This window comes from Meriones unguiculatus, chromosome 12, assembly GCF_030254825.1.
Source record: "Meriones unguiculatus strain TT.TT164.6M chromosome 12, Bangor_MerUng_6.1, whole genome shotgun sequence".
Taxonomy (NCBI): Eukaryota; Metazoa; Chordata; class Mammalia; order Rodentia; family Muridae; genus Meriones; species Meriones unguiculatus.
The window spans coordinates 399,240-414,203 of NC_083360.1; the positions used below are offsets into that span (position 1 = coordinate 399,240).

The 14,964-nt window shown below is 43.7% G+C and overlaps 1 protein-coding gene across 1 annotated transcript in view; it reads right to left on the bottom strand.

The window, feature by feature from the left end:
- The window catches only part of Klb (klotho beta), a 33,667-nt gene extending 19,397 nt beyond the window's left edge, over positions 1 to 14,270 (bottom strand). The window contains exon 1 of the mRNA XM_021640655.2: positions 13,410 to 14,270. Coding sequence (XP_021496330.1) covers positions 13,410 to 14,147 — 738 coding nt within the window. The 5' untranslated portion in view covers positions 14,148 to 14,270. The remainder of the gene's footprint in view (positions 1 to 13,409) is intronic.
- Positions 14,271 to 14,964: the final 694 nt, after the last annotated feature.

The following is a 14,964-nucleotide window of genomic DNA, read 5'->3' on the forward strand; positions in this document are numbered from 1 at the left end:
GGGCCTCTGAAAGGCTCTGCCCTGCAGACTATCAAAGCAGATGCTGAGACTTACAGCCAACCTTTGGGGAGAGTGCAGGGAATCTTATGAAAGAAGTGTGAACATAAGTTTGAGACCAGTTTGGACTACACAGCAAGCTCTGGCCTGCCCTGGCCTGGCTATATATTGAAACCCTAACTCAGACAACCAAAGAGCAAGCAAGCAAACAAAAGCCTCCATAACATAACATTTTCATGCTTCTGTGTTCCCTTCCACCTTTTAATGTCAGTTTAAACATTTTCCATGTTGTAGACTTGATAATTGTCTTAACACCGTGACAGTTCTCTGATTTAATGACATACAGCTTCCTTGGTCAGCACTCTATTTTGATAGAAATCATCTTGTTTTGCTTTTTTTTTTTTTTTTTTTTAAACCTGGTAGCAAATGCCTTTACCCACTGAGCTCTGGGTAGCCTATCTCTGAGAACTGCTTTGGATATTCCCAAATCACTCTGACACATCCTGCTCATTGGTACGAATGTTCTTTGGCCACCTGCTGCCAAACCTTGACAGCTCTGTTTGCAGAGAAATTATCCTTGAGTATGATGTGAACATGTCCCTCACATCCTCCTGTTGGGGAAATGACCCTGGTTTTGAACACAAGAGCCCTGGGCTCTGCTTCTGGTTCTGCTGTTACTGAGATTTATTGACCTTGACAAATTGCTTCCTTCTCAGAATCCTCAGTTGCACCCCTCATTACAGTGAGCTAAAACTAAACAACCTGGAGAACTGTTGCAAAGCAGACAGAGAGCTGTAGATGGCCCACAACTGATAGAGCGCTTGCCTAAAATGCTGGAAACGCGAAACAACCCTTGGCATGTGCTGGTGTGGTGGTACATCTTCCCAACAGCACTCAGCAGGTCCAGAGGGTCTGAAACTCAAGGTCAACCTTGACTATACAGTGAGTTGCAGGCCATGTTGTGCTGAACGAGATTCTGTCTTAAAAGGAACAAACCCGAATAATAATAATATAACATAATAAGTTGGAAGTAACTTCCTATCCCCCTGAATGCTGTGATTACAGGTGTGTGGCACAATGACCATATTTGGCTATTACATCATCCTGGGAAGATGGCACCACTTTTCCAATTTTGCATCTCTACGTGTTCCTGGAATTCAGAACTCTCTAGAAAGCTCACAGAGGACATGCCAGCAAATCCTCCCACTGCAAATGGGAAAGCCACATGGTTGTCCATGTACCTAGCACAGCATGTAATACTGATGGGGAAATCCCTGTGCCTCTTTCCTGGAACCAGTTAATGCTCACATTGGGCATTTTCCTTAGGGGTGGCAGAGGTCACGTGACTCTCTCATTAACACTTCCCAGGAAAATGGTGGTCTTTACACCACCGTCAGTGTCAGACACAAAGGGCAGGGATGCATGTGGTGTGTGCACAGCATCTAGGACAGCACTACCCTCAAAGGAGGAAAAGTGCGCGTTCCTAGAGGCAACTGATTTTCATCATCAGATGGAGTAGTGATGACATTAAGAACAGGGGAGCATAAAAATATAAATAGCAAGAACACATTTTTTTTTTAAGCACCAAATGTTCTGGGTGCTTTATGTGTGCTTTCTCATCTATTTATTTATTTAATTTATTTTTATCTCTGTGCACATGTTTTACCATATATGAGAGCACAACTGTGTGTGGGTTTGTGTGCATGTAGGTAAGATCTCAGAGGTCACTGATATGGCCTGTCTTGTTGGCCAGGTTGCTCTGACAGTTACTTGTATCTGTCTTTACGTGGGTTCTGGAGATCTGAACTCCAATCCCTCTAGACCGTGTGCTTCTTGGCAGGTGTTTTACCATTTAGCCATCACCCGCCCCTGCTCTCTCATCTAAACTCACTTAAGTCCTATGGAGCAGGCACTGTCACCCCATTTTAGAGGGCAGGGAACCGAGGGGTGGATGGGTGGATGGGTGGGTAGGTGGATGGATAAATGGATGGATGGATGGATGGGTGGATGGGTGGATGGGTGGATGGGTGGATGGGTAGATGGGTGGATGGGTGGATAAAAGGAGGGAAAAAAAACAAAAGAAAAAGAAAGAAAGATAGTTGTGCTGGCACACACCTTTAACCCTAGCACTCTTTAAGCAGAGTGTCCACGAGTTTGAGGCCAGCCTGGTCTACATAGTGTGAGACCTTGTCTCAAAAAATAAAATAAAAATAAAAATAACAAACCGGGCTCAATGCTGCACACCTGTAATCCCAGCACTTTGGGAGGCAGAGGTAAGCAGATCTCTATGAGTTCAAGGGCAGCCTGATTTACAAAGTGAGTCCAGGATAGCCAGGGCTACACTGAGAAACCCTGTCTGGAAAAAACCTAAATAAATAAATAAAACTAACAAATTAAATGTACAAAAACTTTTGTATATTGATTAGGTTGCTGTGTTTTGGGTATAGGATCAAGCGGTAAGAGGACAAAAGACCTATGTCTATAACTCAGTTTCAGTGCAATTCAGTTCCCCAATAAGATGCATTGTTTTTATAGTTTGAAAAAGTCCAGAGGCAAGCAGATTGATGTGAGTTCGAGACCAGCCTGGTCTACAAAGTGAGTCCAGGACAGAAACCCTGACTCAAAAAAAAAAAAAAAGTCCAGAGAAGCAGGCTTAGTGACATACACTTGTAATTCCAGTAGGCTGGCCCAGGAGACCTTCCATTAGAAGCCAGCTTGGGTTAACAAACCCTTATTCTTAAAAATAAATAAGAATTTTAAAGGTCAAGAGAATAGTTAGACACGGTTTCTGTCTGGGAGCTGGACTGTTTTATGTGTTTATTCCTGCAGATTTCCCAAACTTTAAAAAAATCTCAAAAGGAAAAGAAAATGGAATGCACACATTCTATTACGCATGAGGTGTCATTTATACCCAGTGCTAACATGTTGACGTTCCAAATAAAGCAAGAGGAGGAGGCTGCAATGCATGCTGGATTAACAAGAAAGAGGGGCAGATAACAGCAACCCCCTGGCTTTTATTTAAGATTCAGGCCACAATCTCTGGCTAAGATAGGAGGCAGGAGGGACCAGCATGGCATTCCTTCCTCCACCCACGCCCCTCCACGTTAGCTTTTGGAGTCAGGGTCCTTGCTGTGCAGCCCTGGCTGGCCTGGAACTCACCATATAAACCAGGCCGGGCCCTCTGCCTCGGCCTCCTGAGTGCTAGTTGTACAAGAGCGCCCCACCTACCTGGCAAGGCGCCACCTTCATATCAAAACACCCAGCAGTAAAAGACCCTGGCTGTCGCCCACTTCTGGGTTCTCCCAGACCATTTTCAGATGACACCGTCGGACCACTGGGAGGACCACTTCAAGTAATTCTGCGAGCCATTTGTGATTGACTGATAAATTAGAAGGCTCAAAGCTACGCTTAGCATTCCCAGCACTACATTGCCCAAATTGCTAATGCTCGGTGGTTTGAATGAAATCTTAGGCCATTATTTTTATAACTATTGTGCATGCGTGCTCAGGAGTGTGGTGTATGTGCCCATGGTGTATGCACACATGTATACAGGTGCTGTGCACACAGAGGCCAGAGGAAGACATGGAATGTTCTACTCTAGCACTCTCTGCTTCACTGAACCTGAAAGTAAGCTTTCACCAGCAAGCCCCCTAGTCTTCCTGTCTCTGCCCCCATGGTGCCAGTTACAGCCATACCTGGCATTTACCCTGGGCGCTGAGGTGCAAACTCAGATTCTAATGCTTGCACAGCAAGTGTTCTTTCTCACTGAGCCACCTCTCCAGCCTCCTGTGTATCTATGGACTTTTAAAATTGTTGCTGTTGTTTGTTTTGGAGACAGGGTAGTCCTATCTGAACTCACTGTGTAGACCAGCCTGGCCTGGAACCCACAGAGATCTGCCTGTTTCTGCCTGGGTTCAAAGGTGTGTACAACACCTAGCCTATGGCCTGTTTTCTAATGTTGAGGGTTTTGTTTTCTCCAAGATTTCATAGTAAATGACTTAGTGTAGGGTGATGTTCCCCTCAAATCATGTTCTCAAAGCATCCATTACCATTCCCATGACTTCTAGTAGTTTTTACTTCTAGCCGGCTTATTCTCCATGTATGAGAGCTGTTTAGATCAGACTGTGATGTTATTCTATAATCATTTATAATTATATTTATTAAAACTTGTTAATCATTCACTGGAGTTTAACTTTTTCTACTGAGCCATCTTGACCACTCAAGATTACTACTTTAAACCTGTCAGGTTACTATCTCCTATATTTTATTAAAAAAAAAAAACAAAACAACATTCTGGGGATGGTAGCACGTGGCTTTAATCACCTTTAATTCCAGAGCAGAGGCAGGATAATCTCTGTGAGTTGTACTTAAAGTCTAAATAATATTGACACTAAAATATTGAGCAAATAAAATTAACACTATCAAGACAAATGAAAAACTCCATTTTAAAATAAGTTAGGGCTAACCTTTTTTTTTTTTTCAAGACAGTGTTTCTCTGTGTAATAGCCCTGGTTGTCCTGGACTCATTTTGTAGATCAGGCTGGCCTCAAACTCACAAAGATCTGTCTGCCTCTCAAGTGTTGAGATTAAAGGCACGTGCCATCACACCTAGCACTTTAGGGCCAACCTTTAATTCCAGCACTCAGGAGGCAAAGACCGTAGGATCTCCGAGTTTGAGGCTAGCCTGGTCTACATAGGGAGTTCGTGGACAGGCAGGACTGTAGAACAGTGGTTCTCAATCTTCCTGATGCTGTGACCCTTTAATACAGCTCCTCATGTTGTGGTGACACTCAACCATAAAATTATTTTCATTGCTACTTCATAACTGTAATTCATAACATAATTTGCTACTGTTATGAATCATAAGGTAAAGATCTGTGTATTCTGATGGTCTTAGGTGAACCCTGTGAAACCCAGAGGGGAGAGCCACTGACATAGAGAGAACCTTCTCGAAATAAAGTAAAATATGTCAGGAATAGAGAGAAGGCAGCTGAGTGGTTAAGAGCACTGTCTCCTCCTGATCACTAGCTCCTACTTGGTGGCTCACAGTGGTTTGTGACTTCAGTTCCCAGTCATCTGACACCCTCTTCTGGCTTCCATAGGCAACTGGCACACACGTGGCACATGTAGGGAGAATGCCATACACATGTAAATTTAATGAATAAATAAACAAATATGTTAGTCACAGAGTAAAAGATTAGGTTTTCAGCTCCAACTGCAGCAGAATTTAATATTTTGCTGCATTAAGATCTTACAAATTTTCCCAAAGGAGCCTTTGAAAATTTTACAGTTCTTGAAAAGCCTCCTCTTGAGGCTGCAAAGATGGCCCAGCAGTTAGGATCATACTTGTGCTAGACAGTGGTGGCACACGTCTTTAATCTCAGAATTTAGGAGGCAGAGGAAGTTGGACCTCTGTGGATTTGAGGCCAGCCTAGTCTACAGAGTGAGTTCTAGGACAGCTAAAACTACACAGAGAAACCTTGTCTTGAACCCTTCCCACAACCCCCTCAAAAAAAAAAAAAAAAAAAAAGAGGTGGCTTTGTGTTGCAATGGATAGCCATTGGACTTCTAGAGGGGCAGGGAGGAGATGAGGGACGGAGGGTGGGATTGGGAGGGAATGAGGGAGGGGGCTACAGCTGGGATACAAAGTAAATCAACTGTAATAAAAAAGTAAAATAAAATAAAACACTCAAATTAAAAAAAAAAATGAAAAAGAACACACTGAACACACTTGCTGCACAACCCGGAGGATCTGAGTTTAGCCCCAGCACTCCATGAGGACTAGCTGGGAGGGTCCACACCTACACTGTGCTGTGCAGGCAGAGACAGAAGGGTTTCTGGGGCTTGCAGGTTCAGGGAGAGACCTGCCTCACAGGAATACAGTGGATAGTGATGAGAAGGACACCCCAGAACTTCTGCCCTTCCTTTGAACCGTATTTGTGTTTTTCACTGCTGGTGGGATGGTAGGCTGGAAGAGACTTAAAGGTAATATTCACCGTACTTCAGAGTGTCTCCCACACCTGCAGCCTTCCTGGTGTTCCCAACAGAAGGTTTGGCAGTGGGCAAAGGGAGACTAATAAATCATGGGAAAAGGCTTTCCACAGTTCTTTTTGTGGTGTTAAATAGCATCTGTTTAAGAATTTCAACAGCACCTTTAAGAGAAAAAAGAAAAACTCTATAGAGACAGTGTGTGCGGCTGCCTGAGGAGGCCATAAGAAGGAGGGACCTCGCTGGACTGACAGGAAGTTGTTAGCTGCCACACTCAGGTCCTCTGCAGGAGCAGCGAGTGCTCCTAGCCACTTAGCTGTCTCTCCAGCCCCTCTGTGGAAGGACCTTTGTTCTGTTTACTTGCTGTTTTGTTTTGTTGTTTTGGCTTTTTTGAGACAGGGTAGCTCAAACTAGCTATGTCGTTATAATCTTGAACTCCTGATCCTTCTGTCTGCACTTCCCAGATTCTGGGATTACAGGCATATCCCACCACACACACACAAATAAAAAGTTAACAGCTGGGCATGGTGGTACTGGCCTTTAATCTGAGCACTAGAGAGGCAGAGGCAGGTGGTCTCTGTAAGTTTGAGGCCAGCCCAGTCAATGTAGTGAGTTCACACGGCCAGAGCTACATAGTGAGACTCTGTCTCAATCCCATAAACAATAAAAAATAATAATATATAACAACATTTTTACATTTTTTAAAGAAAAGTCATTAAAATAATCTATTTAATTCTTTGTCATATACCTAACATATGCCCAGCATAATGTGAGCTTCTCCAACTAATGATGCAAAGAAATACTGTGGCAAAGTACTCAAAGAGGTGAAAAAATAAGGATGAAATGTAGACTCATTTCAAGCTCAGGGACCGGCCAGTAAGGGCTTGACCTAGAGTAGACTTTCCCAACATTCTGTGCCCTAAGTGCTTCTTTCACAGTGTGAAGCAATCTCCTGATCCCTAAGGAATTTCAAAAAACATGTCAGCATTTGTGTGTGGCATACAAAACAGTGTTGACATAGGTTACATTTTATAGCAAACTATGTCATTAAGGACTGTAGTGTAAAGTTCATTTAAAATAAATTTAGGGTCAGTGAGATGGCTCAGTGGGTAAAGGGGCTTGTTGTGAAGCCTGATGCTATGACCCACAAACTAGAATGAGAAAACTGATTTCCCTATGTAGTCCTCTGACTTTTCAACTGAGTCACAGCCCCACCCTCAACACACACAAAAAATCCTTTTCTTCTCTCTCTGTCTCTTTCTTTTAGACAGTCTTTTTATGTAACCTTTGCTGTCCTGGGTCTTTCTAAGTAGACTAGGCTGGCTTCAAACTCACAAAGAACCATCTAACTCTGCCTCTTAAGTGCTGAAATTAAGGGTGAGTGCTACTATGTCTGGCACACACAATAAAGCAGTGGTGGTACATGCCTTTAATCTCAGCACTCAGGGAGGCAGAGGCAGGCAGATCTCTATGAGTTCAAGATCAGCCTGGTAAACAGAATGAGTTCTAAGACAGCCAGGGCTACCCAGAGAAACCATGTCTCATGGGCTGGAGAGATGGCTCAGCAGTTAAAGGTTAGGTTCACAACCAAAAATATAAAAGAAACCCTGTTTTGAAAAATCAAAAAATGAACAAAACAAAACAAAAAACCAACCATATATTCATTGGTGTTTTCCACACCAGGTATATGTATTGTTTTTAGTTTGTGTTTGTTTGTATGAGCCCTCAGATGTCCTGGTGTGAAGGTGGAAGTCCGCAGACAATGTGTGGAAGTTGGTTCTTTTTCCACCATGTCAGCTTTTGGGGATTTAATTTAGGTCATCAGGCTTGGCAGCAAGCACCTTTCCTGCTGAGTCATTCCACTGTTGTCCCCCCCTTTTTATTTTTTTGAGATAGGGTCCTACCTTATAACTTAGGCTGGTTTCAAATGTATAGTCTTTCTGCCTCAGTTTCCTAAGTGCTGGCATTAACGGCATGCATGAAACACAGTAACACAGTACTCAGTTGTTTTTTTTTTTTTTTTTGGGGGGGGGGGAAACTCATTCTGTAGACCAGACTAACCGCAAAGTCACAGAGATCCTCCTGCCTCTGTCTCTTGAGTGCTGGGATTAGGTGTGTACCACTACACCCAGCTACACCTAGCTTTTTTTTTTCTTTTGGTTTTTCAAGACTGAGTTTCTCTGTGTGGCCTTGGCTGTCTGTCCTGAACTTGCTTTGTAGACCAGGCTGGCCTCAAACTCACAGAGATCTGCCTGCCTCTGCCTCCCAGAGTGTACATCTAGCTTTTATTTATTTATCTATTTATTTATTTAGTTAGTTCTGTTTTTCAAGACAGGGTGTCTTTATGTAGCTTTGGCTGTCCTGGACTTGCTTTGTAGAGCAGGCTGGCCTCAAGAGACCCACTAGCCTCTGCCTACCAGAGAGCTGGGATTACAGGCGTGCACCACTGAGCCTGGCTATACCCAGCTCTTAAAAACATATTTTAAGATTTCTTTTTGAAATTCTGTGTATATGTGTGTCTTTGTCTAAGTGTGTGTGAGTGCAGATGCCCTCGGAGTCCAGAAGAGGGCACTGGACCTCTCAGTGCTATAGTCACAGGCAACTGTGACTCACACAACACGGGTGCCGGGAGCTGAACCAGCAGGAGTGCTCTCCAACATTGAGCCACCTCTCCAGCCCCCACCTAAAGTCAGTTTTTGAAAGCATTGTGTCTCCTCTGAAAATAGAAAAGTGTCCAAGTTAACTTTCAGGTTGTATGCGCACCTTATAGATCCAGTGACAATGTCCTTGAGGTGTATAGTGAGATCACAATCACAGTCCTCTTTCTATGCCCCAATCCTTGTCCTTTATCATTTGACTCCTTGTCTGGTATAGATAGAAGCTGCTGGTTTTTGAAAAGTGAAGGGAAGGGCCCTTGACTGCTGTGATGCATTTGGCAATGTCTGGAGGCACTTTGGGTTGTCATAAGCCTATGGCAGGGCTGGGTTCCAGGTGAGGACTCAGATGGGGTGAGGAGATAGGAGCAGAGGCTGGGAGTTGCTGACTGTCACAGAATAGTCCATCTCAACAGAAAGCTGCCTGGCCCCAAATGTCAATAGCCCTGAGGTTGGGAAATCCTCACACTGTGTCAACAGTGTGTGTCTATGAGAGATAACATTTCAAAGCCACAAAACGGTCACAGCTAACATGGACACCAGCCGTGTTTTGTGGAGTAATAAATGGAATGAGTGATTGCTCCATAAGCAGACTCATACCCCCAACCCCCGACACTGTTTACTCAGAGGCTCCAAGATGCTCCACTCTAAGGCATAAATTTACAAACTTAGATTATTATTTGTGCCAGGCATTTGTGGTGCAAGCCTTTAATCCCAAGCGCTCAGGAGGCAGAGGCAGGCAGATCATTGTGAGTTCGAGGCCAGCCTGGTCTACAGAGTAAGTTCCAGGACCAATGCTACACAGAGAAACCCTGTTGGGGGGGGCAAGAAAAAGATTATTATTTGTATTTATTGACTTAAAAATGGAATAAAAAATGAAAAAATGAATGGCATTATTTCCTTGACTAATTAATGTGAACTCTTGGGGGTTGATAACCAAAGAAAGAAGTAAACCATCTATGTAAACCAACTACCCATGAAACTTTACTTTTTATTTTGAAAATTGCCTTGAATTTATCTTGTGGCCTTGTGGCCATGCGTGGTTTGGGGGGTGTGGGAGCGCATGCCACAGACTTCATGTGGAGGTCCTTTCCTTCCATCTCACCATCAGGCTCGGTGTCAGGTGCCTTTATCAGCTGAGCCATCTTGCTAGCCCTATGTATTTATTTATTTTGAGACAGGTTCTCACTATGTAACCTAGGCTGGCCTCGAACTCATAATCTTTCTGCTTCCACCACCACCACCTCCACCACCAGGATTAACTGGGCATGTATTGCCATGCCCATCTGTTGAACTTTAAAACTGAGTGTAAGAGATTTCTTTCTGTCTCTTAAAAATTTATTCATTTAATTTTGAGACAGGGTTTTGTTGTTGCCCTGGTTGGCAAGGACCATGTAGACCAGGTTGGCCTCAAATCCACAAGTAACTGTTAGGATTAAAGGCACATGCCACCAAGCCCAGCTAAAATCTTCTAGAAAGGAGAAAACAACACCAACAGATACAAGGGAGGCAGGAAAAGGTCCTCTGAGGGTGTCCTTGTTGCTGAGTCCATTATCTCTGCTTAGTCAGCCAGGAAATTGCTGCTTTTTGCTTAAAGCCAACTTGAATTCAATTTGTCACTTGCAACCAACAGCACCCTGACTAGTACACCACCAGATTAATAGCAACAATATTTCAAGAATTAGCGACAATACAACGAAACAGGAAGATTGAATTTGACATTGGTTCTTTGATTACAACGATTAAGTTAGAGGGGCTGGAAAGATGACTTAATGGTTAAGTGCACAGACTGCTCTTCCTAAAGGACCCGGATTCAATTCCCAGCACCCACGTGATAGTTCACCACTGTCTGTAACTCCAGCACTCTCATACAGACAGACAGACATGCAAGGTAAAACATCAATGTACATTAAAAAAAAAAAAATCAGATGATATGACTGTGGTGAGTCCACAGACCCGACAATTGCCTTTGAGGTGGTGACTGTCTTAAAGTAAGTTTTTCACAATGTTGGACGGGAAAAGCATGTATTTGAAAGGCATTTGATCTGGAGGGAATGTGCTAGAAGGGCAGAGTGCAGTGGAGTAGCAAGGTAAGCCTGGGCCACTACCAACAGCACATTATGACTGGCTGTGTGTGCTTCCAGAGGGTGATATGATAGGGGAAGGATAGAGTGGCCAGAAAGGAGGTTTTGAAGGGCTGGGTAACAAATTAAGACCTTAGCCCCAAAGCTTTGAGAAGCCACCAAAGTATATTTCAAATATTATTCTGTTAAATGTGCATGCTAATAGCTACCTTTTAAGGTTGTTGTGAAAATTACATGAAAGAGTTATGTTGATTAGAGGCTTAAAAATGGCTACACCAAAAACTCACCCTTATTCGGTTCCAAACACTATTAAAAACTCAGAACAGAATGTCCTTTGGTAGGTAGGATTATGGGAAATTCACGCCAGTGGTGTAGACTTAGTTTAAGGAATCTCAAAGCGTCTTCAGAGCCTGATGCAGGTGAGGGTTGGGGTAGCCCAATTGGTAGTTTGTTTGCCCAGCACATACAAAGTGCTAGGTTTGTTCTCCAGCATACAGAAACCAGGAATGGCTGTCCATACGTGTGTCCACAGCATAGGGCGTGGGGGTAGAGGGTAACAATCCCAAGGCCACCCCCAGCTATATCACAAATATAACAAATTCAGGGCTAGTCAGGGTTGTGTGAGGCTTCATCTTAAAAACAAAAACAAACAAGCAAACAAAAGCCCAAATTCCAGGTTAGTCTGTAACGAGCTGGACCTTTCAGGTTCCCTCCAAACCATGACATTTCAAACTGAGAGAAACGTTTCAAGATCATTCTAGAACTGAAATGATTCTAGCAGTCATATGGTTTTTCAAAACCTCTGAGTGGTAAAGAATAAAATATCCTATGATCACATAGCAATTGAGTTTTAGGTTAGCTTTAGTTTAAGACATGTTTTGTGATCTAAAAACTAAATCTTAAAAAATTGCTTTTTCTGAGCTGGGCGTGGTGAGGCACGCCTGTGTCCCTGCACTTGGGGAGGCAGAGGGAGGTAGATCTCTGTGAGCTCGAGACCAGGCTGGCCTACAAAGTGAGTCCAGGACAATTAGGGCTACACAGAGAAACCCTGCCTCAAAAAAACCAAATAAATAAATAAATAAAAATTAAAAGCCTTTTCTGGGGCACTAGGGGAAAGAAGGAAGAAAAATACTCTGCTGTGGCTTAAAATATCAAATCAATCTCTTTTTTAAAGACAGGGCGGAGAGGAGACATTTGGGAGCAGGTTCACCTCAGGTTTCCAAAGCATTGCGAGATTTCTCTCTGGTGCGATAGGTCACTGGCTGATTCCAAGGGCTCCTCAGGCCATTTCTCTAGGCTAGTGGTTTACAAATGTTAAGGGCATCAGAGAAATAACCTGGGGAAATGTGAGTAAGAACAAAATCCTCAGAGATAGCTCAGTGTACCTCAGCACTTGGAGTCAAGCCTGTGACCTGAGTTTGTTCCCTGGGACCCACATGATGGGAGGAGAGGACTCCTAAAGGTTGTCCTCTGACCTCCACAAGTGTGCCATGGCACGTGCACAAGGATTGGTGTGTGTTTGTGTGCTCGCACATGCTCACACACACACACACACACACACACACACACACACACACACAGAGTCATGCATAAATGTAACAGAATTTTTTTTGGGGGGAAAGGTAGAGCTGATGAAAAAGAGGAAAAGAGAAATCATGAAAATATAGCCATTTTGGATGTAGCAAATGAGCTTGAAATCACAGTGCAATCTGTTTTTTGCCAAGGGAAGATGTGACTGACATCATCGGAATAAACCTACCAGATAAATATTAATATGAGTCCAGAAAATCCAAAAGAAAAGAAGGGTTAGATGGAACAGTTTTATGTTCCTGGATACTTTTTCTGTTTCTACATATTTGAAATTTTGATTCCTTACAAGTTACTTCCCCTAGCACTTATAAACATTATAAGATGTTATTGATAACTTTCCCCCATCTTAAAAATATAACATGTATTTAGAGCAATTAATTTTTCTCAAGTGAGCTAGTTATCCAAGAAGTTAAATCTGATTTTAGATGTCAGCCTCCTGTAAGGCTGTGTCTCCAAAGTTCCCATATTATGCCTAATAAAAATGATTTATTAGGCGTAATCTGGCTTCTGAAACACAGTATTTTAAATACCTCTGCCTCATTTTTTTATATTACTGGTTTTATTTAACTCCCAACTCATGTCGTCCCACCTGTTTTGATATGTGACATGGGCAAATGTGAGCTGTGAGTCGTTTCACTTTCTGTGCTCTCTGCACAGGTGAGCTGCCCACTCCCTCTACTATGGCTAAAGGCCGTTAGGAACAGGAGCTGCACATGCACATCCATACTGAGGGCGATTGTGCATTAACAGTGTATGTATGTCAGAAAAGAAGCACAACCTCTAAATGTATAAAGTGCTGTTTCCCCACACAACAAAACTAGACTCCCATTCTCACGTTCAGCTACATACCTACGTATGTTAAAAATGGCCTTTAAGCACAACTGTGGAGGAAACGAACTAAATCAACATATTAATACCAGCTTTAGAAGATGAAACACATCTCACTTTAAAGATAAAATCTGAGGACAGAATTTGTAAGTTAGCATAATCTTCGTGGTGTTGGTTTTCAGTAGATTTTTACCCCTAAAAGAGAATGTTTCCTTTAACCCCCAACCCTATGTTCTGAAGCTTTTGTAAGAAGCCAGCTGTACAGTACCTTGATCAGGTTGTGTCCCACAGTGTAGACAGCTGCTAAATTTCCCTTCTCTCCTGGCGCATGCATACCTGTGCCAAACCCATGCCAAGCAACAAGGTAAGGGTTGTGAATTGTAATCCAGTACTTGACACGGTCTCCAAAGGTCTGGAAGCAGAACGTGGCATAGTCGTTGAAGAGCTCTACCATAGTCGCATTTTTCCAGCCCCCATATTCCTCCTGCAGCGCCAAAGGCAAGTCCCAGTGGTATAAGGTAACGACCGGCTCAATACCCCGGAGTAGCAGAGCGTCCAGAAGCGCATTGTAGTGCCGGAGACCTTTCTCGTTCACCGCTCCTGCCGTTCCACTGGGGAACAGCCGTGGCCAGGAGATTGAGAACTGGTAAAAAGAAACTCCCAAAAAATCCAGAGCCGTCAAGTCTTTTTCCAGAAAAACGTAACTGTCAGCGGACCTCTCTGTGCTGTTGACACCCTCCAGGCGTGCGCGGACGAAACGATCCCAGATCGAGGGTCCTCTTCCATCTGCCTGCCGACTCCCTTCCACCTGAAACGCTCCGGTCCCGACGCCCCAGAAAAAGTTTTTAGGGAAAGTGTCATAGAGGAACAGCTGACTTGCATTTACCGGACTCACGTAATGTTTTTTAAGCCACATGGCTTTCCCGTCTCCAGAGAATCCGGTAACGGCTCGCAGCAGAACAAGCGCTGACAGCAGGACAGATCTTCGCAGTGCCCTGTTGGACATTGTTTTCCTGGAGCGTGTGTTTCTTTCATCAGAGCTGGAGAAGATCCATTCATTCCCCGGAGACCTGCCGCTCAGCCTGTCTCCACTCGCCACTGCCTGCTGGACTGTCTTTATCAGCGCTCCAGTAAGAGCCTGTGATTGTAAAGCCCTGTCAATGATTAGCCTGCGCCGGGAGCCCTAGGCTGGGTCGGCAGAGCCACGCGATCTGAGGGAGGCGGCCTCGTGGCCCTCCACAGCACGTGTGGATGAAAACGCATCCCCGACACTAACTAAATGTGTTAAATAAACTAGGGAAACGTCGCTCGAGAGCGGCATTTTCTGTGTAGTCTCTCACGTGGCCGAAGATCTTTTCTGAATGTTTTGGACTTTATTGAATAAGGAATCTTCTACTTTTCTATTTCCAGAGTTTGAGTGGTAATCTTTTTAAGATTTATTTTTCTTTATTATTTATACACTGTTCTGCCTGCATGTGTGCCTTCAGGCCAGGAGTGGGCACCGGATCTCATCATAACATGGTTAGGGGCCACCACGTGGTTGCTGGGAACTAAACTCAGGGCTCTTGAAAGAGCAGCCAGTGCTCTTAACCTCTGAGCCGTCTCTCCAGCCCCTTGAGTGATAATTTTATCTAGCATTTTGGGAAAAGAAATTTTAGGTATAAGTCAATACCCAGAACTAAATAATTAAAAGCAGGATATTATACTTCAACCCAAACCATACACACCTATGAATAACCTTAGTTAATGTTACCTGTTTCAAGAAAACTTAGTTGAACATGGTGGCTCCTGCCTATGATTCCTGCAGTTGGGAGGCTGGAACA